Source organism: Myotis lucifugus, unplaced genomic scaffold (assembly GCF_000147115.1).
Source record: "Myotis lucifugus unplaced genomic scaffold, Myoluc2.0 scaffold_87, whole genome shotgun sequence".
Classification (NCBI taxonomy): Eukaryota; Metazoa; Chordata; class Mammalia; order Chiroptera; family Vespertilionidae; genus Myotis; species Myotis lucifugus.
In genome coordinates, this window is record NW_005871135.1 from 619493 (window position 1) to 633884 (window position 14392).

The following is a 14392-nucleotide window of genomic DNA, read 5'->3' on the forward strand; positions in this document are numbered from 1 at the left end:
TTAATTACATATATATTTATATACTTTTTTTCTTGTGTATTTGTTTATGGTCTTTTCACACTGGTAAGTAAACTCAATAGAAATAGACTTGTAAATATGCTTTATCCTCAGTGCCCTAAATAGTGCCTGACAATTAAAGCTTATTAAATTAATAGATAAAAATAAGTGAAAATAGTTTCTTATTTAACAAACATATACCCAGACTTCCCATCACAGGGATGTTGAGCTAAACATATATCAAGAATTTGGAAGCATTTGGACCATCTGATCCAATAATTCCACCCCTGGGAATAGAGCCCGAGGAAATAATACAGAATGACAAAAAACAAAGACAAAAAAACAAGTTTTAGCTTGTAAATGTTTGTGGCTGATAACAACAAAATAGCAGGGAAAAAAGGGAAGGGGGGAGCAACTGAAATGTACACCAATAAATAAACCATGAGGAGCTTAAGAATGACAAACATGTTCAAATACTTTCACTTTCAATATGTAAAAGAAGACTAAAAAGTGGTAAAAAGTTACTGTGGCTATTTAATGAGGTATTCTGAAAGATAGGAATGTATACTTGATGTGTTCAGATGTCTACAATGAGCATACACTGTTATAATTGAGAAGGATTAGGGAAAACCAGGCCCGACCATGTGTGGGTCAGGATGGAGATGGATGGGGACATGGGGCCAGCGGCAGCCGGGTCCCTGTGGGAGGCATGAGCTGAGCTGCCAGGACTCGGGTATCTGTCAGGCCCCAAGGGGTGGTTTCCAGCCACTGCCAGGGAGGCCGGGACAGAGGTCCAGGTCCCTGACTGCTGGGAAATTGCTCTGGTTCTGACCAATCAGGGAGCAGCCTCCACAGCCCGACATTCATCAAACCTCCTTCCCCCTCACCTGTCAGAGTGTGGGGGCCACCCTGCCTGGCTCAGTCTAATCAAGTCAGAATGCCCAGGGGGTCCCTGGAGATAGAGAGGAGGGGCTCTGTGGGCTCAGGGAGAGGGGAGATAAGGAGAGGATCCTGAGAGGGGAGGGGCGAGCACATGTTCAGAGACTGTCCCTTTGCTTTGCTATCGTGGCAATTAATGCTGGGAAGTGACAGCTTTGGGGACATTCCTGCTTGTGATCCCATGACAGATCTCTGTCTGTACCTTATTTTAGAGAGTGTGCTGGCTGGCTGGGGAGCTGAGCTCCTGTGTGTGGAAGCTCTGCCACTCCCCCCACCTCCCTCCCGACCACCCCTCTCCCCAGCCCCGCCACCACTCCCCTGACCCCCTGCTGCACTGCCCACTTCACCAAGCCCAGGCGTTTAGGCACCAGAGCCCCTGTCCAAGGCCCAGAAATCAAGGCCAAAAAGTTTTGCTGCAAGTTAGGGTGTGGGCTTCCACTAGGTGGTATGGTTAATTGGGGTGGAAATGAACTTCCTACCATTCCATCAGTGATCAGCTAGAGTTAAAAAGAAAAACAAAACAAACTTCTCAATTCTGAATACTTTCCAGGCTGGCTAGTTTAAAGAAACCTACCTTTTCAACCACAGATTTTAGTCCCCTTTGTTTCCCAAGAAGTACTAAGAAGAAGATGGAGTGGAAACAGATTAAGTTCCAACTTTAGAACCTGAGACTTAGAAGGGATTCCTTGGACGGTGTGGAATCTCTAGCCCTGTTCCAGCATCCTTGACAAATGGCTCTCCAGTCTTGTTTGAATACTTCCAAGACAAGGGCTTATGCTCTTTAAAGTTACGAGGGGGAGGACAATGTGGATGGAACCAGTTGGTTGCCAAATGATATTCAGGCTGCTGCAGGGATAAGTACAATATAGCAAATGAAAGCCAGTCGTGGACTGCACTCTGGAAATGAGGGTTTAAGTCGAGGCTCACCACCCTGCTTGTTCTGTGTCGTGCGGTGAGTGATTTGATTTCTCTGAGCCCAAGTAAGGCTCCTTGTCTCTCAAACAGGTCAGCAGCATGCAGAGATTCTCAAATAACATTTATGAAGCCATTCTATACATGCTAAAGGGCGATATAAATAAAATAAAGAGGCTATTGCTGTTTTATAGCCCTCTAAACTGTGAGACTCTATGAGAAAACGATTGCCTGTCTTGCTTTGTATCTTCTGCATTCAACACAGCGCCTTGCACACAGTAGGTGCTCAGTAAACACCTGGCAAACAAGTGAGTGAAGAGTGGATACAGGACTGAGTAATGAGGGTGAGATGTACCCAAAGAGCAGATACAGGGACTAAAATGTCAGCCCATCTCCGCAGGAACGGCAGATGCAGGGGCAGAGGAGAGAGAAGGCACCAAACAGCCTCTGGGATGTTGCTCAATGCAGACTTCAAAGAGTGCTTTGAACAAGAAGAGGGACTAGGGCAGTGGTCGCCAAACCACGGCTCGCGAGCCACATGCGGCTCTTTGGCACCTTAAGTGTGGCTCTTCCACAAAATACCACGTGCGGGCGCACATGTACAGTGCGATTGAAACTTCGTGGCCCATGCGCAGAAGTCGGTATTTTGTGGAAGAGCCACACTCAAGGGGCCAAAGAGCAGCATGTGGCTCGCGAGCCGCAGTTTGCCAACCACTAGACTAGGGCATCAGGGCACTTCGGTGTACGAAAGCCATGCACAAACTAATCTTCTTTTCATGTTGGACAGCCTGTCTTTCAAAATCCCACAGTGAGAAAGCCCTCCATGGAATCCCAGAGTGTGAAAGAGTTTAAAGCAGTCCTGCTCCGGCGAAGATGATCTTTGCATCTGCCTTCCTCTTGTCCCCAGGAGCTCAGGCGGCTCCCGCAAGGCTCTGTCCAAACAGGAACTGTTGTGACAGTGGAGTTTCCTGGGCTCGTTGAGACCCTCCATCCAGGCCTCCAGGACAGGTGGGAACAGGGAGGTGCGGAGCTGGAGCTTGAGGGATGGGTGGTGCTTCCCAAGCAGAGAGCAGAGGGGAAGACCTTTGGGGTAGGGTGAGCAGGTAGGGAGGAGAAGAAAAAATGTCCAAGGAAAGCAGATAGCGGACCCACAGAGGGTCCTTTGTGAGGGCAGGGTGACCCCTTTCCACCTAAATGTATGGAGATAATGGGACCAGTGGGCAGAGGGTGGGGTGAAAGGCACCCATGGGTTGGCCAGAGGGAGGGTGTTGGGGAGACACAGTGCTGCCCGGTGCACCTCGCCTGTCTCAGGCACCCCTACAGCTCCCCCATCTGCCCCTTACCTTCTGTCCCTCGGACTGCAACACCCTCAGGTCTCTGGGCCAGGGGCACCTGCAGGACCCATCCCAGACCCGGTGACGCGGGACCTGTCCCCCTGCGGCTCTCCCAGCACAGCAGTGCCTCTCTGAGGCCAGAAAGGTCTTTGAAATTCAGGTTACGACCCACTCATAAACTGTGCAATCAATTCAGTGGCTGCCACCGGCATTTAAAAGATGACATCCAAAGAATAGAAAATGTCAGAGCATGTCACGTGCAACAAGGGTAAGTATTCTCCTGCAAAACCCGTCTAGAGACATGCACACACATTCACGCGCATGTATGTGTGACCGCTGCGCAAAATACACTTCTCACTGGGGTTGCTGTTCAACATTTTTGATAAAAAAAGACTTAGCCTGCTAGCGTCTCAGTGCATGCCTTGCCTCCCCTGATCAAATAATGGGCAGGATTAATGCATGCCATCCTCAGAACATGCTGGGGGTTGGAAGTCCGGCAAAGCTGGGTTCACATTATGGCTTTGTTACGTTTAGTTGTATTGAGATGGTTCCCAAATGTTGATAATTTCTTGTTTATGAGATGGATGGGAAGATTCAGCAGATCATGGATGTGAAAATGCTAAATGAAGTTTGTATGGTTCAGAAACGGGTACACAGTCCACACAGAGGTTCCCAGCCTGCGGGGAGGCTCCAAGGTATGGATGTACCCAGCCAGCCATTTACCCGTTCCTCCACCTAATAACCCAACACATACTTCAACTCCTGTGTGTGCCTGTCACTGTATCAGACACAGAACACACCCACCAGACCCGGTACACAATCGCATGGAGCTCTGAGTCTAGTAAGAGGATTCAAATACTGAACAAATAAATACAAATAATAAAAGGAACTACTACAGAAACAAACAGGAGAGTGGCTGGAAGACAGAAGAGGAGAATTCATAGAGAAAAGATTTTATCTGATGAGGTAGAATTCGAGCTAAGACCAACATAATGAGAAGTCAGCCAGGACAGATGGGGGAAGGAAAAAGAATCTTTCGGAGAAAAGATAACCATGGCGTATGCAAAGGGCCTGTGGAGGAAGAACCTCTTCAAGTTTAAAAACAAAACAAAAAAAAACACAAAACAAAAAAGACAGAAGGCCATTTGGCTGGAGCATGGAGCGTGAGGGTCAAGAACAGTGAGAATTCTGGGAAAACTTCAGGCATGAGGTTTCTGTAACCTGGTGGGTCCTATCAGTGACCACTGTGTATAGGATGGAGGAGGAGGAAACACCCACACGTGAGAGGAAGGTGTGTGAGGATGAGGTGTGTGGGGACACCGGGAAGACGGGTGGGGCTTGAAGAGGGGCTATGGGCAGGGGGAAGGTGAGGAGGCTGCGAACTTAGGCTGGAGCCTCTGTGTGAAGACGCCTGGACACCGAGACAAGGCACCGAATGGAGCGTTGACTGAGCAGAGCCCTGGAATTGTAGGAGGCGCCGTACAAGGATGACATCTGCATGGCATTCCCAGGGGCTGCAAGAGGGCGAGTTAACAGGCGGCTCCTCGGCTCTCTGTCACCCTAGAGTGCTTTACTGACACCAAACATGAGTTCCCCGAACCCGTGGGGACCACTAAAACTCTCCAAAAAACCGGGACCTCCCAGTTGCAAAGTCCCTTCTGCCAACTGAGCTCAGCATCACCGCGGAGCAGCTTCCTGCCTGGGAGAACAGATGTTAATTACCTACTTTTCTTCCCAGATTTGTGGGGAGCTCCTGGTTGCTACACTTGAGCTATTCCTGGGACTGAAGAGCTTGGCGCCTTCCCAAGCATCATGAGGTTCCCTGTGGAGTCGGCCATCGCATCCCAGCTCTGCCCCTGGCCTTGGGGGCTTCCGGGCCAGAGTTTACCCTGGCCCTGCCACTTTCCAGCTGTGTGACCTCAGATAGGCCTCGCCAGCCTTCCTTGCTTCAGTCTCCTGCTCTGCAGGGTGGAGGCCATATTAGTACATAACGCGTAGGGCAGTGATAACGAACCTATGACACACGTGTCAGAGGTGACACGTGAACTCATTTTTTGGTTGATTTTTCTTTGTTAAATGGCATTTAAATATATAAAATAAATATCAAAAATATAAATCTTTGTTTTACTATGATTGCAAAGATCAAAAAATGTCTATATGTGACACGGCACCAGAGTTAAGTTAGGGTTTTTCAAAATGCTGCCACGCCGAGCTCAAAAGGTTCACCATCACTGGCCTAGGGTAACTGGGAGGTGTAAGTGGCATAATTCCTGGGAAGTCCCCAGAACAGTGGCTATCGCTAAGCAGAGGTCAGCTGACGTCATTCGCAACAGCACTGGTTTCCCAGCCAACCTTCCATCCACCTGCCCCTTGGGGTTAATTACAAATGGCTCAACGAGACCATGCATAGGACAGCATTCCCGTTGTTATAGGGACTCAATAAACACTGCTTCCTCTCCATCCTCTCAACCAAGGTCCCGTTCACCCTGAGACGTGCTGGTCTGTGATCCTGAGGGACACTAATGTTTAGGCGACTGGCCCCATGTCAGAGGGACCGTGACCCCTCCCTCCTTCTCCATCACTGGGGGCCCCTGCTGGTATATGAGGCCACACCTCTTGTCTTCTTCCACCCTCGGTCCTGAACACAAGTAGGAGAAAAAGGCAAGTCTTTATCCTGCACCGCCCTCCCCCACAAAAGAATCCTAGCTGCTTGGGGTGACTATGAGACTTTTCACAAAGAGAAGAATGTAGAGCTATGTTAATTAGAAAAAAAATCAAAAGAGAAAACTGCACATATAAAATGATGCCAAGTAAGTAGATAAAGGCTAAGAGGGTCCATGGTAATATACACATAGCCAATGTGATGTGATAGGAGCTGTTTGTGCAGACCGGTGTGGGAGAGTGTATGTAGCTGCCCTGGAGAGTATAAGATCAATTTTTAAAATGAATACATGTGACAGTACTTAGCAAAACTACAAAATGTGTAATTTGTTCTTGCAGACGTATAATGTGCACCCTTTGATGCAGAGATGCTTTTAGGCATTTTTCTTACAGAAATAGTCTCACGCTTTACAAGATACCTACGTGTGTGTGTGTGTGTGTGTGTGTGTGTGTGTATTGGTACAGGATATTTATCAACTTATTATAACTGCAAAAAATTGAGATAATGTAATAAAGTAAATGCTGGTGCCTTTTGTGTACTCATATCCCTGACTCCTATACAGCTTTCAACGAGAGTAAGATGGGCGTGCAGGGCCGACATGGAAAGATGCTTTTCTTACATTGTTTGGTAAATGATCAAACTGCTTCAGAATGGTGTGTGTGGCTGAGATGGCCCCATCAGTGTATATCTGTGTACTTTGGAAAATGCTAGAATAATATAAGTCAAACTATTATGAAGAATTACCCTTTGGATCCTGTCCGTGGGATAGGATAGAGACAAAGTAGGACTTTTAGTTATTGCTTTACACCATCAGACTTTTCTTCTTTCATGTCTTTCTCTTTTCTTTCTTTCTCTCATTTCTTTCCCCTTCTTACCTCCCTCCCGTTCTCCTTCCCTCCCTCTCTTCTATTACAAAGAGCATTCATTTCTTTCACAATCATAAAACAAAATTAAGGAACCCCAATATCCATTCAGCAATCCCGTACCCTATCCCTTGATAAAGTGACAGATTTGTTATTTTCCTTGCAATTCCATGTGTAATATTGTGGGAAGGGAAACACACATTTAAAGCTGGATAAGAAAAATGGGAATTAAAAGGTATCAGGGTTCTGTTATGTACCAAACACAGTGCTGAGCACTTACCTCCTGACATGATCAAACTCTCACTTCTGAGGTGGCATCAGGAGTGAGAGCCACATACCTGAGAACTTCTAAAGCACAGGCAGCGACTAGCAGGACAGCAGTGTCCTAATGCCACCCCAGCCCTGGTCAGTGGGCACCTCAGGAGGGCCCTTGGGGAGGGGCTGGGACTGCCAGGCAGCAGGAGGGCATTGTGGGGGGAGGGGTTATTTTCCAGGGCTGTGAGCTATTTACCAACAGGCACAGAAGAACTTCAATATTTCACAAAGGTACCACCACACAGGTGTGTATCACCCGAATGTCAAACCTGCCTAGCACCCGGGAACCCAAGCAGTTGTCGCTTGGCAATGAAACCTCCTCCTCCCACTCTCCAGAAAGCAGGCAGACGGAGCGCAAGTGGATGGAGCAGTGTGAATGGATAGGCAAAGTCTAAGTGTGAAATGCACAGGCGGGATTAGCCCGGGCAAGGTCATGTCCAAGGGCGCTGGGTGACTTCTGCATGAACTGCCCAGCCTCTGAATGCCTGCCCCTCGTGACCAAATGCACGGCTGTGCCCAGGTACCCGCACCCCCCCACACCCCCCTCCCAGGAAGAGACAGCTTCTGGTTCTTTCTCAGGGGCCACTTGGGGCAACACACCCAAATGTGGTCTGAGCTGCTGCTGCTAGATCTGCAATCTGCCGCATAATCGTCCCTCTCCTGTCCAGGCGAGGAGGACCATGTGCACAGCGATGCAGGGACCATGATGCTGCAACAAGAGCCACCAGCAGCCACGTCCCAGTGGTTAGGGTGACCAGAGTCCTACCAGGAGTCAGGGAAAGTGTGCCCTCTACTTCCATCTCGCCTACTCCCTTTCCTGTCCTGCCCTGATGGTGGCTGGGACACAGTATTGCATGAAGTGCTTTGCTTCATTTCAGATTGTACTTCATTGTAAAGTCTACTCAGAGGAACATTTGAAGAACTAATTTTGCTCAGATGAAAACAGGTGAGAGGAAGGCATGGATTGCAAGGTGGCTGAGAGTTCTGCCCGAGGCCTTGCGGCAGTAAATGAAGAGCCCGGTTCCAGTCAAATCCATTCACCTCTACTCCCCCCGCCTCCACTGCCCCAGCTGCCCCTCAGGGAGGACCGGGCCTTACTCCCCAGCATCCACCACTCACTCTCTTTGGATCTCTCTTTTGTGCTTCTCAACACTAGAGCTAAGATTTCAGAAAATAAGGGCCCAGCTTTGTTACTGTCTGAACAGAGTTCTTCTCGGAAGAAAATACGAGGGAAAGAACACGGAGAAGAGGAGGCCAAGAGCAGCCTCCCTGCCCGCTTGGCAGCTTGTCTTGTGTACCCCGTGGATCCAGCACGATTCTGTCCCCTGTGCTGTCTCCGTCATGTAAGTGTCAGGCACCCCCTCCCCACCCGACACACACACACTCACCATGAGAGCAACTCAGAGAGGGTTTTCTGGCAGCTAACATGCACAGCAGCCGGAATCGCAAGACTGTGTGTGTTCTCTTTAAGGTGCACGGGACCTGGACGGCCCCACCTCCCAGTGAAATGGGCCATCCATCCCCATGATGCTAGGTGGGCAGGACAGGTGTCTACAGCAAAGGTTCTGGTAGGCAGCCAAGGCTTGCTGCCAAGGACCTGGGCTCTGACCACGGCTCTGTCACGTCCTCGCTGTGTGACACAGAGACCCGGGGCCACGTGGGCCTCAGCATTAGCTTCCTCGCCCCCATCCCCAGTTTTCTCCCAGGAGGACACTGCGAGTTAAGGACAGAGGCTCTGCCTCCCTCACCTCCACTGCAGTGCCTATCCTAGTGCGCGGCACAGCGGCACATCTGTGAAGACCGATGGCATGAGCAGCAATAACAGAAACGCGTGCTGGACACTGATCACTCACCAAACCCTTTAGGTGTGTCTTCTCCCTTAAGTGCCCTCACGTACCTGAAAGGTACAGTGTCCCGCCGCTTTAATGGGAGAGGCCCGTGCAACTTGTCCCTGGCCCCAGAGATAGTCAAGCTCAACGGAAGACTTGACTTCTGTATCATTCTACCTCCTGTGGGCAGACTCTTTATGGCCCCTGCGTATGCCCTTCCAGTTTGGGGAAGGGAGGGAATGAGGGAGGGAGGAAGGAAGAAAAGGAGGTCCAACAAGATAATCAGTGACCTGCCTCCGCGACCCCCTTCCACACTTTGAAGATGTTTGCTGTTCTCCATTTGGGGCTTGGTAGAGGCCTATACGTGGTGGTGGGGGGGGGGGGAGATAGTAGCTTATAAAAAGATGCATCTGAGGGGCAAGATCTTAGGAGCAGAGAAGAAGAAGGTAGAGTTCAGAGCTGCAGGGCTGGGCCAAGCAGTGAGGGCTCCTCTCAGTCCACGAAGAGGAGTGGGCCAGTGTCAGGACTGGGATGTCCTGGCCAAACCTTCCGCCCATTATCGCCAGCATCCCAAAGATGCTGTGGAGAAAAGGCAGGGTGGTGCCTCTGCAGCATTTACTAAAGACAAACAGCCAAATTCTGTCTATAAACCAGCTGGAGCCATAGACACTTAATAAAGACAAGTGGAGCCCTAACCAGTTTGGCTCAGTGGATAGAGCGCCAGCCTGTGGACTCAAGGGTCTCAGGTTCGATTCCGGTCAAGGGCATGTACCTTGGTTGCGGGCACATCTTCAGTGGGGAGTGTGCAGGAGGCAGCTGATCGGTGTTTCTCTCTCATCGATGTTTCTAACTCTCTATCCCTCTCCCTTCCTCTCTGTAAAAAGTCAATAAAATATGTTTTAAAAAAAGAGAAGTGGAAAGACATCTTGGGTGCACGTCCACATCATGAATTGTCCACCAGCAGACCAAATGAAGGCGTGTTTGAAACAGCATCTATGAAAAAGAGCGTGGGGTTTCCAAACATTCCTGGATGAGCCAGGACTAACTGTAAAATAGAAACGCGACCTCCAGCTGCATCACAGAAGCATGAGAGCTAGCGAGAGGGAGGTGCAAGACCCGCTTGGCTCAGCCCGGGAGCATTCCCACCTTGAGGAAGAGGAGTGTCGGTTCTGCTATTACCTCCAGGAAATCCAAAATGAGAATCTCCATCTAGAGGACACTGTCCAAAATGATACAATGTCTGAAACTACATCACGGGAGAGGAGCTGAAGACACTGGGATTGTGAATTGAGGTTGATTTCAGAAGTTACAGGGAGCCGTTTTTTTTGTGGGTTTTTTTTTTCCTGTTGTCAAATGTCCCAAGAGATGCCTCAGAGAGGGAAGATAAGCTCTTTGCAGACATGGAGGCCAGGGACACACATTTCAACTCAAGATAACAACACTTTCTAATTATAGAGTCTGGAAATGCGATGAGCTTTCTCCTAAGTAGTGAGAAGGCCATCAAGGGAAGTAATCAAGAGGTACCTGAGAGATGTTGAACTACATATCTTCTGATGCTCCTCAAAACTCCAATTCCAATAACACTGACACCTCCCCGCCCCCTTCACTGTGGAAGACCCAAATAAGACAAACTCTGATAACCCAACACAGATGGGCCATCAATCGGAAATGGCTTAGCCCAGAAGACAATACCAGTGCCCCCAACCACCCAGCTCCCAGGCCTCTTCCCAGCTCCCCAAAATGCCCCCTGGAAGGTTGGATGCAACAAGGAGGACTCACCTTTCTTTTCAAAGTCCCCCTTCTCTTCCCCCGGCCGGCCCAGGCTGTCCAGGGTGTGGGTCACCTGGCTGCCAAACTCGTCCTCGCGGGAGACGTGATTGGCCCTCCGGGGAGGGTCCTCCTCCTCTTCATAGTCATAGTCATCCAGGATGGGGGTCTCCCGGATGGGCACGCCGATGACGGAGTTGTGGGCCTGCAGCCGGGAGGCGCGGAAGCTTTCGCGGGCCTGGGGGCCCAGCAGCACTGAGGGGATGTAGTGGATCTCGTGCGTGGCTTCCGTGCTGGCGCTCTTCTGGGGGATGCGGCGACGCTTCTGCCAGCGCCGCTGGGCATACAACGCCACTGTGAACACCAGCAGCAGCAGCAGCAGAGCAATGAGGCCACCCTGCAGCAGGAGGGAAGAAGGACAGCAAATGGGCAGCTGTTCTTGGGGTTAGAGAGCCAGAGGGCATTTTCTTGTCTACCGCACTCAGCCCAAACCCCTGGATTTGGCTCATAAAGCCTCAGGAATCACCAGCCATGGCCTGAAGCCAGAGAGATGCTCTTTCCCAACCTGGCTTGGATGTCTCAGGATGAGTAAGAATCCCTGCCCTTCCTTCTTCATAAGGTGGCCAGAAGGAGCAAATGAGATGGATGATGGACATGCCAGAGCCATGCAGACTGCTAAATGCTGGGAACAGTCCGGGCTGCGGCTTCACACAAGGGAGTGTCTGAACCCTGGCACTGCTTCCCACCAGCTGCCTGGCCCCAGGACATTTGCTTACACTCTCTCAGTCTTGCTTTCTCTTCTCTAGGCTGAGTCCACTGAGGGCTCAAGAGATAGTCTGTCTTCTATCCTGCTGTAAGAGGATGATTAAGTCAAGTAAAACTTCTGCATAGTTTCTATTTCCTTCATTATCAAGAATACTGCCTTTTAATGCTTCATTCCCAACAAGGGACCTGAGACAAAGTAGATGCTTCGTAAGTATTTGTGGATTGAATGAAAAGAATGTGTCTTTCTAGGGGTCCTTTAATCAAAGTTTAAGGCAAACCAAAGTTTATTTTTTTGAATACAACCCCAGAGTAAGTATTGGATTGAATCTGTACACCACACATTAAAGTGGAATGTGGTGAAGTGCTTATATCATAGCATATCCTACGTGATTCATGAGATTCGTGAAACGCCCCGCTCTGTGAGCTCCCTGAAAGGCAGGGGTATTTGCAAAGCCTGTGTTTCCCACAGCACCTCCCCAGGGCTTGAGGTGGAAGGCATGCATCCTCCTGGCCTCCCCCTCACTCACCAGACACATCTCCCAGGAAGGGGGTGGGCCCTCTCAGCGACCTTGCTTTTTCTCTCTTACACATTGTGCTTTATGTCTGGGAGCCTGGAGGCCGCCTGGCTGAGTCCCTGCTGTGTGACCCCCCAGTTAGGAAGGACGACCCTCTGTTGTATACAGGAGGGAGATGAAGAAATCAAGACTCAGAAACTCCGATGGTGAGCAGCAGAGTGAGGTCTGAGTCTCGGTCTCATTTCCTTGTGTTTGTGTGGTTTGGTTTTGCTTTCTAGCTCTAAAGCCGACATTCCTTCACCCACGTCCCTGTGGCTGATTGCTCTTCCTTACCTATGATCTCACTAAAGGCAAAGACGATGTCTGATTACCACCTGTATAACCCCTAACAGAGATGACAGGTGCTCACCCTGGGTACATCATGTTGGGCTGGGAGAAGGAACGTCTGCTGAGAATACCTGTTCGGGCCAAGGCGAGTACTCACTAAAGTGGCTCAGCTGTCCTGCTGACGGCATCGGGAAACTATCATGTTATTCTTGCAAGGCCCTCAGCTCTCTAAGCTGGAATTCATTACCTCCACAGCGGGTGGGGGGTGACGGGTAAGCGAGCTAACAGGTGGCCAGGTGGCAGGTGCGGCTATAATAGCCCGGCCTTGACTTTGGCCATGAGCTACTGCAGGATCCCCGGGAAGGTTTCTCTGGATGTCAGAACTTAAAAACGATACGAAACTATAAGTATGTGTATCTATGTATACATGCGTGCGTGCGTGCGTGTGTGTGTGTGTGTGTGTGTGTGTATAATCTGCCAAGAAAACATAAAATGTATATATAGTTTATCACTTCTGAGTCCTAACAAACAAGAACAGGCCCTTCTTTCTCCACAGAACATATTGTTCCTGTGTCCATAAATCATGTGCGACATGCTGTTACATCAAAGACAAGAAAGGAAGGAGACACAGGGGGAGTGAGGGGGAGTGAGAAGGAAAGGTAACAGGAAAGGAGACTGGAGAGAAAGGCGGTGGGAAGAACACTAACCCTTGTTAAAAACAATAGCAGGCCTTCTCCTTACTATTACTTAATGTTATTTTATTTGATCTTGAAGATTCAAAGACAATCATATGTACTAGGGTTTATAGCTTCTATTGTTTAAATACAATGTGAAAAAGGGGGTTCCCAGAGGTTAAGGAACTTGCTGGAAGTCACACAGGATTTGATCCTAGTTCCAACTGGTACAAAAAAGGCCAGGGTGAGGTCATGCAGGGATATGAACCCAGCTCTACACCACCGTGGTTCACAGACACTGAAGGCGGGGGGAGGAAAACATGGGAAAGATAGTAAGGGAGCATGAAAAGAGAGGGGATCCCGAGAAGGGAAAAGAAAAAGATTATTTTCAAACCCAGGGTCCTATGGGCACATCTTGAGGCTGCCTATTCACAGAAGCTTTTAATTTGGGTTCGCTGATGCCCTTGGGGGCATCTTGACTGAGTCTGCCCTCTATCTTCTCACCTTTGGGGATTGTACTTGCTCTCAGGGTCAGGCAGGGCCAGAGCCCTTCACCCCAGCCCCTTCTGCATTCCCTGATTATGGGTGTGGACCCTGGGGTCAGATCTCAGGACCAGCACTGACCTGGGAAAGATGAGGCCTAATCAAACAGTCCACCAGCAACTATGGCCCCTCCCTTACCCACTGCACCCCCCAAACCCTCCCTTGTCAGCCCTGCAATCCTAGATCATTTCCAAGTTTACTCTCTGTGATCTCAGATTTCCCAGCTTCCCCTATGGAACTGGACTTGACAATACTGGGAAGAGTATAGCACACAACTAGGGGTGAAGGCTGGGGGTCCGAAAGACCTCTTTGGAATGTCGTGCTGCCACATGTAAGCTGGGCGATCTTGGACAATGGCCTGAATCTCTCTGAATCACAATTTTCTCATCCCTAAAACTGGGTCAAAAATGTCCTCACAGAGAGAGATCAGAAGTGAGCTCATGGACGTGGAGCACCTGGCACATGGTACATAGGCTTCTCATCCATGCAACCCAGCAGCGCTGATGTGCAAACCAAATCTGAACACTGCTTTGATGACCCTGACAAATTGAGGGTGCTGTGCAAATGCAGAAGAGCTGGAGAGAACCATCTGGCCACCTCTGTCTGGGCGGGACATCTTTTTTTTTAAATATATTTTTATTGAATTTTTACAGAGAGAAAGGGAGAAGGATAGAGAGTTAGAAACATCGATGAGAGAGAAACATCGATCAGTTGCCTCCTGCACACCCCCTACTGGGGATGTACCCGCAACCAAGGTATATACCCTTGACCGGAATCGAACCTGGGACCCTTCAGTCCACAGGCCTACGCCCTATCCACTGAGCCAAACCAGATAGGGCTGGGCAGGACATCTTATCCAAAGGAAGCAGATGAGTAACTCAGGCCCACAAAGGAACTGCGATCTGTGTCCACTGGACCGGTCTAGGCTACTGCACTGTTCTGTCCTACAT

The 14392-nt window shown here is 49.6% G+C and overlaps 1 protein-coding gene across 1 annotated transcript in view; it reads right to left on the bottom strand.

The window, feature by feature from the left end:
- Positions 1-14392, bottom strand: part of LOC111826519 (astrotactin-2-like) — a 128836-nt gene that overhangs the window by 66575 nt on the left and 47869 nt on the right. Inside the window, exon 2 of the mRNA XM_023755969.1 lies at positions 10631-11015. Within this exon, the coding sequence (XP_023611737.1) occupies positions 10631-11015 (385 nt within the window). The remainder of the gene's footprint in view (positions 1-10630; positions 11016-14392) is intronic.